This window comes from Dermacentor variabilis, chromosome 9 (genome assembly GCF_050947875.1).
Source record: "Dermacentor variabilis isolate Ectoservices chromosome 9, ASM5094787v1, whole genome shotgun sequence".
NCBI lineage: Eukaryota > Metazoa > Arthropoda > Arachnida > Ixodida > Ixodidae > Dermacentor > Dermacentor variabilis.
In genome coordinates this window covers 128,543,310-128,560,584 of record NC_134576.1, presented here as the reverse complement: position 1 = coordinate 128,560,584, position 17,275 = coordinate 128,543,310, and the positions used below count along the sequence as shown (strand labels likewise).

At 46.6% G+C, this 17,275-nt stretch overlaps 1 protein-coding gene across 1 annotated transcript; it reads right to left on the bottom strand.

Annotated features, from left to right (window-relative positions):
* Positions 1–741: 741 nt before the first annotated feature.
* LOC142558542 (monoglyceride lipase-like) lies at positions 742–11,258 on the bottom strand. Its single transcript, XM_075670674.1, has 7 exons — positions 11,140–11,258; positions 10,193–10,305; positions 8,667–8,803; positions 7,004–7,108; positions 5,104–5,277; positions 2,575–2,706; positions 742–930 (listed from the first exon to the last, which is right to left on the bottom strand). Exons 1-7 carry the CDS (start codon positions 11,256–11,258, stop codon positions 742–744), a joined length of 969 nt encoding a protein of 322 aa, XP_075526789.1.
* Positions 11,259–17,275: the final 6,017 nt, after the last annotated feature.

Sequence of the window (17,275 nt, the reverse complement as noted above, 5' to 3'; positions counted from 1 at the left end):
TTCTTTATGAAACCGTCTAATCGTTAACGTAGAGTTCTTGTATCTCGTATGCCCTTTCCCGTATAGGCCTGAATAGGCTTACAGGATTGAACAAATGAATAAAATAAATAATCTATGGGTCTCTCTTACAAATCTTACAAGTCCCACCTTTATTTCATGTCCAATGTATGTCCTTCGTGCGATAAATAAATTGTGAACTTGTGAGACGACCTTCTCTGTTAGCATAACCTATATACGGGGTGCTGGATTTGTGGACAAGTACTTGATAGAGTTTAGAAATTGCACAAAGCAGGGATAAGGCCACCTCTTGACAAAAAAAAAAAAATAGGTTCAACCAATCGAGATGTCGGCCAGCCTGCCTGAGACGGGTCGACCGACGGCCGTCCATCTATCGGTTCCCATCTTAATAATAATAATAATAATAATATTTGGGGTTTTACGTGCCAAAACCACTTTCTGATTATGAGGCACGCCGTAGTGGAGGACTCCGGAAATTTTGACCACCTGGGGTTCTTTAACGTGCACCTAAATCTAAACACACGGGTGTTTTCGCATTTCGCCCCCATCGAAATGCGGCCGCCGTGGCTGGGATACGATCCCGCGACCTCGTGCTCAGCAGCCCAACACCATAGCCACTGAGCAACCACGGCGGGTCACGGTTCCCATCTTGACTAAAGAGAGTTTACTGCATCTTCAAATTCAGTCACAGCGAACGACTCGGTTTTTCTTCTGAAGCGGCGTTTATGCAGTCGAAGTCATTGCTGTGAGAGTTGCTGCGTCACTCTGCTGTTCGCCGGACGAGTGCGGTCGCGCTGTCGGTGTCTCCTCGGTGGGAATCCTCGAAGAGCACCAGTTAACGATGTCTTTCAGGGCTTGCTGCCCGACACCTTCGGGTTCCTTCAGCAGGCTATGATACGCGTCGCTGTAGATCTGTTGAGCACAAAGCAAAAAAAAAAGAGTATTTTTAGAACAGATTCCGGTAGGCTTGTTCAAACACAACTTGAGAATATTGTTCGAAATATGCTCTCGTAGGGTGTATCTTGTCGACGCACGAAAGTTGCCGTGCTTCAGTTTTGAGTTCTGAATAGCGATATATTCTCGCATTGGAAACAGAAAAACGAAACAAAACGCCGACAAATATGGTGCTGCCAAAGGGGGTGGACGTTCCGGCTTCCGCAAGGGAGCCTTGTAGTCTAGATTCGTCCCCATGTTACTCGCGTTAGCGAAAAATGCTTGCGTGTTAACAATCATAACCAAGGTAATAACCAAACTCGTAGGGCACGTTGAATGACACCGACCAGCACCAGGTATTTTGGCAGGACGTCTTGTACTTGGTGATATTTTAGGTAATGACAGTAGAATGTATGCCACGCGCGGAGGCATTGCTATATATGGTTTTTATTTCAACTTCAGAGGTTTAGTTTCGTAGCCTAAGAAACCAACTTTGAGAGGAAGTAGGCAACTAGTCAGAATCCCTTGGTTTGTGTGTTTCTCCACGGGCCCATGAACTCTATAATTCATTGATCTGTGCTTAGGGGATAAATAAAACTTTGTCAGTACGTTTGCCCAAGACAGTCATTCTTGCTTTCCTATCAACCTGTATCGGGTGCATAATGTTCCAATAATAACGAACAACTATCGACAAATTGGCAATGGCCCAATGGTTAGCACGTTGTACGTTTGGCACTTGGCGAAAGATTGGACCTCGGGGTGCCTTCTCACTCTGTCACAAGTACTAGACAACAACGAACGCAAGGCTTTAGGCAAACAACCCGGGCGTGACGAAACTTCAAGCACTCGAAAAATTGCTTCCGTATTTGTATATCTAATATATCCAATCCAATCCAATATCCAATATAGCAGCGTCCCGATGAAACGAATCAATCACTCGATAAAAAAATCGACCAATCAAATCACTTTGTCTTAAAACACCTAGAAAACGAATATCGAAGTATCTGGACCAATAGCAGAGGAAGGCTAGTTCTTGCTCCAGCAAAAGATGAGATATGCAGGTCGCTGTAGAAATAACAACGTGACAAATAGCCACGTTTGAGGATTTTCTTGCAGCATAGCTAAAAAGTGAAGCGGAAGTAAACAAAACACGATAGTTCAGTTACAGATTCTGGTTTCCGAAAGGAAGCAACTCGCCACTTTGCTTGCAGTTTCGTGCAGCCTCAATCCAGAGGAGTAACACATAGCCCAGATTTTTTTTTTTTTTCAGCTGCAGAATTCAATTACTCTTTTAGCATATGCATCGTAACAATTTGGCAGGTTAGTGTGGCCGTTCAAAGAGTGCCTCGTATTGCGGGCCGACAGAAATGGTTTCGGGCTCTAGTAAAAAAGTCACACACGAAAACTCTTGCTTAGTGTCCTCGCTGTTTAAGTTTGTCGGCAGCAATCGTGAAAACTGAACGAGCAAATGTAGAATAAAACCGGGAGTGCAGACATCCAAAGCTGCACGGATCCGCTGCAGCCTGAAGAGCTGTCGGCCACTTTAGCGAGTGATAAAGGCAGCGGCACAAACTGCAATGCTGCATGCAACACAACCACGTAGAAGTTTCCGCGAACGGGCACCTTGATACTCTTGTCCTTGCTGGGAGCATTCTTGAAGAAACCAAATGAGGCGTCGGGGTCGCACAGCTTGTCGCCAGAGCCGTGCTGGATAAAAATTGGCAGCTCCACAACGTTGACCTGGGCGTGGGCGGCCTGCGATCGAAGTTTTAGGATATTTGATTATAATTACTCGACTACCGAATGCTCCACATGCGGCATTCATGGCCGCCACAGTTGCAGCTGCTACCAAAAGAAAAACTCCCGTTCACCTCTAATGGTATTTCACGTAGATGACAAGGCCACGCAGTCTGAACCTGACGGCGAACGAAAAGAAAGCTCTATGTTGCTACGGGGAAGGCTTGAAAAGTTCCACTGTGCTACGAAGTTGCTTTTGGCTCTCGAGCTTCTGCTTAAGCGTATATAAATGCTTGTATGCCTTAAGTTGAATTCGTTCACGTAGTTTCTCGTTTATGTAGTTATTCGTTTACCCTCGTTCTTTAATTCGGCGCTTTTCAGTGGGTCCATGTACGTGACTATCACGTGATTGAGAGAGGTGGGTGAGGAAGTTCGCAGAGGGTCCGAAAGGAAGGGGAGCTTGAATAAACGGCAAAGACGTGTCAATTTGGCGCGTGCGTACATATATTAGTGAAGTATAATTAATAGACACTGTTTTAGCACTTTCACAAGATGCATAAAATGAAAAGTATTAACAATAGAAGCACTTAGGCAAAAATGATTTAACAGTTGAGGCACTCGGGACCCACCAATGAAAAAAAAAAGAAATAGGTGCAGTTGAGCTACTACAGTACAGAATATCGAGGCTACACGCCCACCTGTATTGCCGCGGTCACGTGAATACAGAAATTTCCATCTGTGCATCTGTCACTGCCAAGCAGACTTCCGCAGAGCTGCTCTCGGTATTTTCAGTTCAAACCTCACCAGAGCCCTTATGCATTGTCTTCAACGTTATTTTTTTTCAGGAAACCGACGTTTAAACAATCACCCCCAAAATTCATTCCAAATATGAAGTCAGATTCAGGCAGAACTATGCGAGCGTGATTCAATCGTATTCTCGCGCGTAAACTTTCGTGAAACTTTTACACTAATTTGATCTGCTTCGCTGTGTCATCACTGCCGACGAAAAAGCAACCGTGAACGTTTACACTAATTTGATCTATTTCGCTGTGTCAACCCTGAGGACGAAAAAGCACCCGTGAAACTTTACAATAATTTGATCTACTTCGCTGCGTCATCACTGAAGACGAAAAGCACCCATGAAGTGCGCTTCGAATACGGCGATACGACGAGAAAGAAAGTCCAGGATACGGCGTTAACGTGTCAGCCCAGGACCCGCCGCGATAGGTGCAGGTCGCGGGTTTTACCCCGGGTCCATGGCGGCCTCAGTTCGGCGGAGGTGAAATGCAAAAAAAAAAGAGAGAAAAACACTAAGAAGAAGAAAGCTTGTGCACTTAGATTTAGGCGCGCTTAAAGAATTCCAGATGGTCGAGGCTAAACTAGAGTCTCCCACAACGGCGTGTACCTCATAATCATATCGTGGTAGTGGCACGTAAAACACCAGAATTGAATTTAATTCTTAAATTCCAACCCACGACGCTATCCTACATCTCGATCACTATCCTACATCTCAGAGCAGTTCTTTTTAACCATAAAAAACATAAGGAGACGGTTACTTTCGCCCCCTATGAACATGTCGCTTTTTTCGGCGTCTAACCGTAGTGTGAAATTACACAGAAAAAAAATTCTTTCGCGTTCGCAGCAAATCAATCGGTAGTAAGAAATAACTTGGTTAGTGATTTCGTCACTGAGCTGTCTTAGGGACTATACAGGGTGATCACGTTTAAGTTTTATGTAATTTTTAAAGAGATAGCCTGCTGCAGATGACATAATTCTTGAGCTTAATTATTCAAAGCGGCGGACATTTCTTGCATGAGAAATCAAAATACTTATTCAAATAATTTGCAAAAAATCACCAATTATATTTTAAATTAATTACTTTACGTCACATATTGCAATTTACGAATTGCAGCCAGTGAGTTTCGGAGGCGTATCCGCTTGGAATGAATTTCCAGAATGACTCGAGTTTGGAGATATGCGCCATCAAACTCGGCGTAAAAAAGCGCTGTTGTTCCACTTACCTCTTTAACAAAAACGCTCTTTGATGCATTGAAGCACAAAAGTAACTGGAACGCGCACGTATTTCGTTCCACAATGTGAGAAATAATGTCTCGAAACTGGCGCCATCCTGGAAATTCATTTCAAGTGGATGCGTCTTGCAAGCTCACTGGTTCTAATTCATTAATTACAATATTTACAGTAAAGTGATTAATTAAAAAAGATAATTAGGTAATTTGTCTTGATTAGTTGAATGTGTGTTTCTATTTCTCGTGCTAGTAATGTCCTCCTCTCCGAATCATCCAGCTCAAGGACGACAATTTATGCTGTCTGCCACAGGCGATTTTCGTAAAAGCTCCACAAAACGTAAAAAACGATCATTCGTATTAAGCAAGACGAGACAGAATAGGTCCTCACCTCGAGCGCACTGAAGATGGCGGCTGCCCAGCCCGCACTCACGTTGCCGCGGTAGCGCAGGGGGTCGTCGCTCATCTGCTTGACGGCGACGGAGTCCCGGCACGCCAGCTCGACGGCCGTCTTGGCTATGGGAAGGCTGGGCAGCAGGCGACCCAGGACGCGAACGAGGTTCGCCTACCCAGAGTAGAGCCTCTTGCTCATCGAGCACGTGGTTCCCGGCTACTGTCGCCGCAATTTCTACGTAAGTGGAATGCGATAAAGCGGCCCCGTGGTGGGCTAGCTCTAGCTTAGACGCATTTAATGTCAATACGACCGCGCTCGAGGAGGAAAGAGGGAGGTGAGGAGGAACAGGTGGTCGGAACCAACATAATTTCATTTAACAAAATCACGAGGACACGTAAGCACTCCTTGCGAGTTGCGAATGCGAAAGCATTGCTGTCCAATTGAACGCCGTTGAGAAGTCGTTCGGGTTATGGGCTGAGCTACTCGCGGGCAAGCGAGAGCGTTGAGGCGCTTGGCGCGTTTCGGTTTGGCCTTACCGAGGCGCAGTTATAGAACGCAGCCGAGAGAGGGCTTGCGCGGGCAAGGAGCGTGCGGATGACGCAGGCTTCCGAGAGTGAGAGCGTGGGTGACGTGGCGTCGCGGCGATTCTCTCTCCCCTCAAGCAGCACCTGGCGCGCTATCGCTGCACCAGCTGTTCCTTCTCGCCCCGCTGTGCTCCGTCGAGGCGCAGCTCGTGACGTGGCGTTGCAGCCAATGAAAATTCAGGTGCCATTTTTCGTTTGTCCAGACGACAGACGGTGGCTTTTTCGCGCAATTAACCATTCGATGCTTTCGCATCAATACATTAAACTATGCCGCAGCGAACGTTCCTCTGCTATGGATGTGATGTCTTTCTTTCTTTCTTTCTTTCTTTCTTTCTTTCTTTCTTTCTTTTAATCAAGTGTAGAGATTTTCTACAAAAGTTCATGTAGCTGAGTTAACATTGCTCATAATTGTTTAAAATGATCAATCCGCAAAGTCACGCAGCCATTTGAAGCCAAAAGTAGGAAGTTTAGCGGGATATTAAGCGACCCGAACCGCTATAGCACCAGTGCCCGTAGACATTCACGAGCCCCAGAATTACCTCTAGTAATTTATGCTGCAAAATATATGTTCGAAGCAAAAACCTTAGCTCGCGGTGTGTCTTAGTTTCCATTACAATGGGTGTTGGACGCAATGGCGCATGTGAAAGAAGGAATGCACATTCGGGGTGCTTTACTTCCTAGTTCGCGTTTTATTCCAGCGTGATAGCAGACACAGAAGGGTGTAGGTTTGGGCCCATTAGCAAACCATACCTTAACCGTCTGGATGATCAGCGTAAAAAAAAAAATTAAGCTATGAGCGCTTATTTAAGCCTTGTCTTTTAAGGCTTACTTTTGTTACGCTGACCTGAACGACAACTGAGCTACGCTAAATGCGTTACAAGAAGTACTTACTTTCTGGTCAATCTACGAATCACTGCGCTTTCAATATGTTAATTAAAGTAAGAGGACAGAGCATCTATAGGCATAGCGATAAATCTCGTATTGCGCAGTGATTGTGTCGTATATCGACTACTTCCAGGTGTCGTTTGAGAGTTTCCGCCTCCATTATTTAATTTGTTCGCTCCTTGTTAAAGAGGCTACACAGAATGCCCTCGCAGAGATTCGGCAGTTGCCGAACAACGTAAGGGGCGACCTGACGAAGACAAGTATACACCCTTGCTGACACGTTGGCTCATAAATGGGACCTCATTTGTCTCCGGGTCGTTCATCGCTTTCGAGTGTCCCGCTTCCCGCGTACCTCTGTGCCGTCGCAGAGAAGAAGGTTGAGCACCAAGTATAATAAGGCACGCATGACGAAGACTATACACAGTCACCTTGAAACACGAGACCTGTTCAACGCCCAGAAGTGGCGCCAGCAGTACCATGCCTGCGAAGTCCTTGGGCCGGCGCTGGACAGCTCGGACGACGAGGAGGCCACCCTGCAGGACAACAAGGCGGTGGGACCGCATGACTGATCTTTCAGGACTCGCGAGTCGCCAAGAAGGAATCACGACTGTTAGGCTTTCAGAGTAGGCGAACGCGCATCGAATGCAGTTGAGGAGCTTTTCTGTTCTGGAACGTGCACCTATAGGTCATCGAAATGTGCCCTCTCATTCACAGGATCGTGGTATGAGATTTCAGCCCCGCCCACCGGGACAGTTGCAGGGACATCGTGGCAACGCAAAAGGGAAACGGCTTTAAGTCACAGCCGGAGCCTTCCAGTGCGGACTTCGGGGCCCTGACTTTCTCAAAACAAGAAAGACGATTCAAATGAAGTGCCTGTGGTGACACCGTATTCTGTTTGGATAGATTAACCGACACAATCTGTAGACCCATCCAGGAAGCACTTGTGCGTTAAACATTTTACAATCTATAGATTATCAATAGAATGTATTTTGATTGTTCAGCTTACACACATGTTTCTTCTAACTTATTTGTATCAATTATTGTCTTCTCCCCCTCCCCCGCCCTGTATGTAATGCCCAAATGATCGTTTAAGGCAAATAAATGAAAAAAAAAAGAAAGAAACGCTTCGCAGACCGCGGAGAATGAGGCGCAGTGGCGGATTTCTATGTGGCAAGGTGCGCTAAACATTGTGACTGCATATGTTTCTTCCATTTAAATTAGGCGGAGACTTGCTGTCGTTTGTTGCCATTTTCAAGGCTACTTAACTCGTATCCGTGCACAGTACAAAGACGGAGAAACTTACTGACCGCAGCGCATGTTTCCGCAGCGGGAAAACATTTGCATGTAACATGTCGTCAACGTGTGCACGTTTAAGTGACGAAGCAACTGCGTAGGCTGCAAGGGGAAGTTACGTTTACTTTCAGCTCCTGGAGTTCGGTGTGGGCGGACGCATACAATAGCTTTTCTTTTTTCAGTTTCTTTGACGTGGCCTAACTCGAATTACGCAAGCCACGTTTGTAATTGTGCTTGCCAGCTGTTACTTTCTGTTCAGCACCAAAGGTTCTGAACCTGACAAGAGGCCTGCTTCAGAAAGTGGTGAACTCTTAAAGAAAAAAGTCGTAGTAGTCACTACCGAGTGCCACACCATTTGCTACGTTAGTATAACTGCAGTTGGTGTCGATATAGTTGGTAACATAACTGAGTAAAAAAAAAAGGTATAGTCACTGTTACTAGTGGGTCTCAGCTACCAATTCCAAACGCAGTTACCACCGTCTGATACAAAGACACCTCTGCTGCATATATCAGACCAGCTGGGGCGTATTCCAAAGTGGTTCGGATGTATGTTTATAAAATAGAAATTTTGGATCCGGTGGTGCTAGCCTAACGGCGTTCGGAATTTGTAGCTGACACCAATTAGTACCAGTAACTACCTCGTTTAGTCAGTTATGTTACTAACTCTATCGTTACCAACTGCAGTTATTCTAAGGTAGCAAGTGGTGTGACACTAGGTAGCAACTACTCCGACCCTCTTTCTTTTTTAAGAGTGTATACGCAGACACATATTTAAAGGGCCTCGAAAGCCACTCTAACCATAGAATAGCCCAGGAGGTAGACAGGCTTGCCCGAGAACTTGGCCCGGACGGTGTCCACGTGACTCAAGATGTCATCCACATACACGTCGGCTGACGTCACTGTTGCCCGGGGCCCATCGCTCTTCCCGTGGCCGACTGCGGCGGACAAAGTGAAAATGCTTCGTCGTCAGGGCAACACGGCAACCTAGAAGTGTTCAACTGTTAACCTACCAGCCTAGCCTAACAATGTAGCTTTCGCCTAGGCTGTCTCACATTGTACGTTACCCATCAGTAGCAAGCAAGGTCAAAAGCGCTGAAATTTAAATGCCACCCAGCTCAGCAGAGGGAGTAGCGGCAGGGAGGCGTATGTGCGTACAGTAACGACTGTTCACAATATCTGCTTGTCAGGAAAGGAAACTTCGCCATCCACCATATGTGGCTTTTCGTTAAATTCACTTCACTAATCTGCCTGTTACTGGCCGACGATTTCATTATTTCATTTATTGTGACAGCCGTCTAGTCCTTAATGTACGAACTGTTCTAACGTACGCATGTCTGGTCTCGCTCTACACAAATTCTGTTCATTCCTGGTATAAGTGCCTCTGAGTTATACGAAACGCTCCCGAATAAACTATGTTCGGTTAATTGTTTCGCTCCACTCCGCATATAATCATGTTGCAACTGATGACCTGCGCGTTCCCGAGCCCGACATTGCCGATTTACGAATATCTCTTTTCTCTCTCTTCTTTTTTCTTCTAGTTTTGAGAGCAGTATCCATATCCTCCATGTCCGCTGCCGAATCCTTGCATTCCACAACGCGTGTACCTGCCACCTCCTGAGTTTCATCTATGAATTGAAATGAACTTAAGAATAGTCTCACTTATTCTGACTTATTCGCTTCTAGGTTGGTCGTAAGCACTGTGTGAGAACTACTCCATAGTTTTGTGGCAGTAATTTGGTTCTAACTCTCTCATCAAAGGCGATTAATCGAATCACCCACTCGCGTCACTTGCTTCCATAATCGACGTCATACTGCTTTCATTTCTGCTGCTGCTGACGGTCAGCTCTTCCAGTGTCTTCTCTGATTTTCTTTCTTTTTCTTTTTTGTTCTTTATCGTCTTGTAATAACAATAATTGGAAAGTAACACAGAACAGAAACTGGCTTGTGTTCATCACTCTTTGTAAGTGCTCGTCTTCTTCAGCACAAACTTAGCTCAACAAACGCGCGAGACAAGCTTGCCCATCGGTCATTCCTCATGTAGCGACAACTCTGACTCGCTCTCACTCGCGCACGCTTGATATATCCTGCCCTGCTCTGAGATGCACTGAAGATAATAGGAAGTTGAGGGAACTGATAAGGATTCGTTCTATCAAGAGGTAGGCGTGAAAAAAAAATGGACACAAGATCATGGACCGTACGAAGGGCAACACAATTGTCGTGCCGCCCTTTTCGCTGGCCTATAAGCTTCTGGGATAAGCAGGCGTTGCGCGCCCATATGCAAACATTTGGGGCCGAACATCTCTGGCCACAGTGTGTTAACTTGCCGTGGTCGTGAGCGAACACGTAGCAGCCGAGTCCGACCAGCGCCCGAGCCAGGGCGTCGTAGCTGGGGTCGTGGCAGTGCTCGGCGTAGCCGTGGGCAAGGAACACGAGCGCCCTGCGTGAAGGTGAAGTTGTCGCTCCGCAGTCATAATTATGACGATGATCATCTCAAAAAATGGGTGCGAATCAACAATGGGGGGAGGGCTAGAGGGGAGGGGGAGGCTACGCGCAGAATCTTGTGGTAGTGGGAAAGTGAAAAGATGAATGAAATTGTAAAGTAAACGTGAGCGAATCAATGGAATGACTAACAGGGTAGAGTCAGCCTTTCGTAAATTCCGCAAGGGTTCAAAGCTCTAGGAACTGCAATGGTGTATTAAAGTAGACAAGTGAGGTCCCATACACAGCGCCTCCAACAGCGTACTAAGAAAGGACAAAAATTGTCGGCTGCCCGAAAGGAATGGGAAGATACAAAGGAATGGCCGCACAGTGCCAAGTTCAGGGTCAAACCCGCCAACGGCGCCCTCTAATCGCCGGTTGAGGTCATGACCTCCTTTATTAAGATTATAAAGAATATTGTAGAGGTTCAGGTACACAATAACGAGTTTACGCTCGCAAGACACAGCAAGGCACGCGTCATGGGGAAGGCGAACCCTGTGTTTGCTGCGGCCCGGTATTGTGGCGCTCTTTCACGCACTAAGCGATTCACGGCTGTTGCTTTTGATGTTTCGGCGCATAATAACGCGCGCATGTCCGTGTGTGTATGTGTTCGTATAGATTGCGATCAGAAGTAACATTTTACAGGGTTACAGATCTCGGAGGCGCATATGACACACAAGAGGCTTCAGGCAAGAGGCTTTGCGAAACAATACAAACACTACTTATAACTTGTAATTGCAAGTAAAAAGGAGGCGTTCACAAGCGACAGTAGCACATGAAGAGAGCTCACGACCTTGGTTCTGCGTCAGCACTCCAGGACTTGCAGACAATGTTTTGGCCGCCACTGTTGAGGAAGGAAACGCTGTCGTCGACCCGGACTTGCTGGCTCGACGCTGTCGGCGAAGCGCTCATGTTGGGACGCGTTTCGAGATGTAGAATCTTCTTCTTCTCCTTCTGGCTATCCAATGGCACCTGCCCTATATGGGTAAGTGGCCAATTATCAAGTTGTTCAAAAGCATTATGCAGGTCCAACACACACGTTGGCGTCTGTGTGGGTCGAAGCTTTATTGAAGCGGTTAATTAAGTCACACTCTACTAGCGGTGATGCGCACCACTGTGTTTACTTTCACCCTACGCAACCTATAATCTCATACAATGTTTATATTTATCCAGCACAAAGATTGCAACTTCAACAACATCCAATATTTTCCCTGCCCCAGTGCAGGAGCTAACCGGAAACTCGCATCTGGTTAAACTCCCTGCCTTTCCTCTCTATCTTTTTCTATCATGTAATGTTCATGTTTACGCGGAACAGTCGAGGATAACGCTTGACTATGCGGATCCCACGCACGATAACGAAAGAATGACGACGTCGGCATGACAATAATGGAATGATGACATTGTGACGTCGATGACGCGATGACTACAATGCAACGACGACAATGCCGTCACGATTTTGGAATAATGACCACGGTACGACGACCTTGCGACGACGGCGTGACGGCGAACGCATTACGACAATCCTGCGATGACGACAGAACGGTCGACGACGTCGAGGGCACGATGAGTCGTACGAGGACGAGGCAATGAAAGCCATGGCGCGATGACAGTTGTATGACGACTCGGGAATGATGACGACGGTATCGCAACTACGGCACGACAATGCATGACAACACTGAAATGACGACATTGGGATCAAGAAGTTGGAACGACGACGATGGAGTGGTCACTATGGTATGACGACAGCATGATGACAACACTGGAATGACGACATCGGAATCAAGAAGTTGGAACGACGAGGATGGAGTGGCCACTATGGTATGACGACAGCATGATGACAACACTAGAATGACGACATCGGGATCAAGAAGTTGGAACGACGAGGATGGAGTGGCCACTATGGTATGACGACAGCATGATGACGACACTAGAATGACGACATCGGGATCAAGAAGTTGGAACGACGACGATGGAGTGGCCACTATGGTATGACGACAGAATGATGACAACACTGGAATGACGACATCGGGATCAAGAAATTGTAACGACGACGATGGAGTGGCCACTATGGTATGACGACAGCATGATGACGACACTGCAATCACGAAGACTGCACGAAGAAGTTATGATGGAGAATGTGTAGTGACGACGATGAAATGACGACGATGGAGTGTCCACGATGGCGATACGACGACAGTATGACCACGTATACATGACGATTTTATAACGATGACGCAGTTACAACGACGGAATGATTATATAAGCATTGTGCTCATATTGGCACTCGGAGCACATGCAAGCTTCGTGTATATTGCAGAAGGGTTGAAAATTGAGCCTGTTGGTATATTACGAGAACACTTTGTGTAAGAATAGACCTACCTCTGTTTCTCTGTGCCCTGTGTTGTCTATTCATGTCCAGTCTTCCCGCTCTGTTCCCAGGTTTTTTCGTGATATAATGTTTCCGTATCACGGAGGACACTCTCGTAACCGTAACCGACAACCGAGAACACATTCCACTCCTCAACTTCAGCTTATCGATCCAAATTCTCCCGCAAGACATCTCGGAGGCAAGCGTGCGCGCGCTCGACGCACGCGACTTAACCGCATCCTCGTTAGGTGCCGACATTCTTTCGAACCCTTCGTCGCACCCAGCACCTCCACCAAACCGGTGCGGGGATTTCGCGTACACAAAAAATGGAAGCGAGAGTGCACGTACCCGACATGTAAGTACAGTGGTGTCAAGCGGCAGCACCGATCAGCAGCACGTACAGCGCTTCGCCACAGTCCCGTTTCTTTTTTTCGCGGGACTCTCGGAGGCTTCGGGTTGACGCGTGAGTGCCGCGTAGTGTACGTCCTAACCGCGAGTATATCCGGCGAGGAAGCGGTGACGGAACGCCAAGCACAGGGGAAGGGGGCAAGAAAGCTTCGCTTTATAGAAAGTGAAGTCCTGTCAGAAGACAACAGAAAAGAAAGAGGAGGAATAAAAAGAGAGAATATTAGGAAAGGGAAAATAACAAAATGGATAGATAATTTAGCTAGAAAATTGCCTTGAAAAAAAGGAGAAGCTCCTCAATGAAGAAATTGCTCAAGAGCGGAGGTTTCCCGAGAGAAGATATGTGGACGGAAAAATGGATGCGAAGAGTTCATCTACTTTTTTTTTTCACATTACGTGTTACGTGCACTCAGCGCGGGGATTGAGAACGTTAGTGCCAAATGAACAAAGCTGAAATGTCTTTTTTTTTTTGTTACTTGAGCTACTCGATAGCATTACATTTGCGGGCTTTGACATTATAGGCAGATGTAGTGGTGCTCAACTTCGTTGTTCTTTACTTTTGTTTAAGATTACTGTTATTGCGCAATGTTTAATATTTTCGTGGAAATGCGATAGTGTAGTGTATTTTGTTGTGTTTTTCATTTTACTCCGATTACTCGTATGTTCTTTTTTTGTTGTTCCTTTGTCTCGAGAAGTAAAAATGTGTTCTCTGTTTTGCCATACTGTATACAATTCTAGTGTGTAGAAGAGGAAGAAGAAACTTTAATAAAGAATAGTCCGGTAGTTTTTGTTGTGGTGGCCTCAGGTGACGGCTCGAAGTTCATGGACTCGAGCGGCATCTTCGGCTTGCCGGACGGCCCAGAGCTGGTCTGCCAGCTCTGAACTTCTGATAGCCGCCTCCCAGCGGCGGCGACGCCTACGGAGAAGGTCTCCGGCGGCTCCCGCATCCGGGTCGGCGTTGGGAAGAAGCGAGCTCGAGCTTTCCCGTACTCTGGATATTTATTTTGTTTTTGTTTTCTCTCTTGCTTTACTTTTCAGGCGAGCCGTCTTTCTGCAAAGTTGTTGTGCATAGTTGCAATCCAGTGTGTATTCTTCTTCGTGACCAGTTTTCTTGTGCTTTTCGTCATGATGTCACACGCCTCTAATATTGATTGATTGATTGATTGATTGATTGATTGATTGATTGATTGATTGATTTCGAAAATTCAAGTGAACGAGGTGGCTGATAGCCTTGTGAGAGCGGCCACCAGAGGTTCGATTATATCGACACTTCCCGCTTCACCTTACATAAGTGCTGCTAGGAGTTAACAAAGGTTCGAACTAGGAATGTCGGCTGAAGTCAACGTTTCTTCACGGGGACCTGCCTCTGTCAGGACTGCAACTAGTAACCTCAGCAGCGTTTACGGACCAGTAGCTCACTCTCCCCCACCCTCGATACGTTGAGGAGGAGGAAAATGAGCTCCACGTGCTTGAGCGTATGAATCCTTCTTTCTTTTTCGTTGTTGTCAACCCTGTTTCCTGGAAGGACTGGCAGCAGTACCTCCACATTTTCCCTATATACTGGATGCTTTCTCGAAGACTGCCAAAATATTTGTAAAAGTCGACTAGGGCAGCAAAATTCTTGTACTCTAGCTGGATTACTCGAAGAAGCGGACATCACTTCCACGAGAAATGGAAATGCGTGATCGACTATAATAACATGCTACCGATTATGTTTCAACTTATTAGGGCACTCGTTCGAGGTCGAAGCTTTGCGATTCCCGCGCGCTTTTCTGCCTTTCCCGTCTGCAAGCGAGACGCCTGGCTCTTCAGAAAACGCAGTACTCATGAGCGTATTAACCTTACCTACGGGAATGTCGATCCTCAGCGCAGGTCTCCTTTCGTGCATCGTTTACCTGTTTATCTGCTTCGCCTGTCTTACCGTTCCTGGAAAGATTCGTGCCAGCCTACACGTCGGCGCACGTCAGCCAGTTCAACGCAAACAAGATTCCCCTGTAATTGCAGCCTGGAAGACATCGATAATAAGTCGAGAAAGTGTCGGCTCAATTACGTTTGAGGGCAGGGTACCTCCACACGCGCGCCCGCGCACCTTTCTACCTACTTGGGGGCAATAGACGAAAACGCCCGCTCCCGACCAATTTGTTGCTAGGCCAATAAGGGCGTGAATGAGTTAAGAGCAAGGCGCAACAGACCAGGACAGAAGAACACAAATGACAGGACCGGCGTCGTTTGTGTTCCTCTTCTGTCCTGGTCTGTTGCGCCTTGCTCTTAACTCATTCAATCATGAACCAACTAGCCAAAGCAAGAGTTTTACTTGACCAGTAAGGGCAATAGACGGCCATTGGACGACAGCGTCTCCGACTAGACACGAACGTGCATCTGGACACACGCGTTATTCTAAAACGAAATACGGCCACTCTCTTTGTGTGAAGACGTCGAACGGACCACTGTTTATATATAGTATATATATAGTTCAACACTCCCACCAGTGCTAGGCTTTTAGCACGAAGAAAGGTTATCTGGCGTAAATTTGCAAGTCTTTCGAAGAACGATAGCTTGCTTCTCGCCTTTCCGAAAAAAAAAAAAAGCCGGGACTTATTTTTCTGGCAGCTGCCCATTTCCTCCCATGTCCTGTCAGAGTGTTAAGAATGCTCTCTTTGTGGCGTTTGTCTCCGCTAAAACAAATTATAATTCAACTGCAAAATAAGAAGCTCATATATGAAGCCGCGTTTTTTTTTTTTTTTCAGTAATGTACAAGTATGGAGATAAAATATGTTGGCGGGTCCCTCTCTGATGTTTCGCCCATGTTTCGTGGCTAGCCCCGCGAGGTCATATTACCGCACTCAGATGTACTGATAACACTGTTCTATTTTCTTTCAGGTCCAGGAAAACGGCTGACTTCTGGTGTCAATGCCCAGGTTATCGACTAAGCGCAAAACATGCCGTGTAAACACCGGTTGCCTGATTGTTCAGTCAAGGGGCATATGCTCCAAACCGAGGGCATCCCAACGTTTATTATTAGTGCGAGGTTACAGAAGGGAAATTCCCGCCATGCTAAAACATTCCTTCGTCGAAGTTGTTTGTGCCCACAGAGTTCAAAAGCCGCTTAAATGAGGAATTAGCTCAGATGTGCAAGGCTTCACCAATGAAGAAAGTTGAGCGCCGGGGCTGGAGACTCCTCGCAACCGTTTCTTTGGTGAACTACCGGCGCCAAAGGGTTCATTCATTCATTCATTCATTCATTCATTCATTCATTCATTCATTCATTCATTGACGTCGGGTACCGCTCTCCTCCTCGCTTTGTTTCAGGACACGTTGCATTTCAGTCGGAGGTTTAAATTTGCCACGTTCGTAGAGGATTGCAAGGTTGCTTGGGATTTCATTCGTCTTTGGGGGAGGATGAGTGGCGTTTTGTCACCACAAATCGCCCACAGGGCACGCTTTTTCTGCACCGAATAACGCTTGCACAAACTATCATACTTGCAAACGTAAAGGAGGCATACCACTGGGCAAACACACCTAGACTACAATATTAATTTTTTACAAAGACATTTAGAAAAAAAAAAGCAGCGAAGATTACGCGCGAAGGTCGCTGACATGACGTCATGTTGTTCTGATGGCACCACGGCGCCGGTCTCGCATACGTCATCACCTGTTTACCGCTTTGACTGCGCGACGCGTCTTGGTTTAGTGCCGAGGGTCCTCTTCGGCTTGAAGCTATAGGCAAATGTGACGCTTGGAAAGAAACCCCACATCTGTGTACAAGAGACAGGCCCGACGGCCTCGCGACCCCACCAGCCGAGATAACGATAACACCTCTCCGCGAGAGGTCATTACCCGGCGGTTGACAACACTGGCACGCGTCGCCTTCCTGTAGCGAACGCTATGCACGCAGCGTCGCTGAAAGTATACCTGGCACACGGCGTTAATGAAAGGAAACATTCGCAAAAGCCATGACGATCGCGGTTGAGGGACAATATTGCAGCTCGTAAGCTGCAAAATGTTATAAACCCTAACTTCCTCATCGTGCGAAGTTTGAGTTTACAAAAAAAAAAAAAAAACGAGTGGTAGTTTTGAAATTTTGCAGGTCAGTCTGCCAAAGGTTGTTCTAGATCAGTTAAGGATCCAGGCTAACGACAAGTATTGAGCATCTTGT

Coding starts and splice junctions, on each gene's coding strand:
- LOC142558542 (XM_075670674.1), bottom strand. CDS start 11,258: ATGAGCGCTTCGCCGACAGCGTCGAGCCAGCAAGTCCGGGTCGACGAC. Junction 8,804..10,192: donor CGTGTTCGCTCACGACCACG/GCAAGTTAACAC, acceptor TGTCCGCCGCAG/TCGGCCACGGGAAGAGCGAT. Junction 7,109..8,666: donor ACCTCCTGGGCTATTCTATG/GTTAGAGTGGCT, acceptor GTTGTCCTGCAG/GGTGGCCTCCTCGTCGTCCG.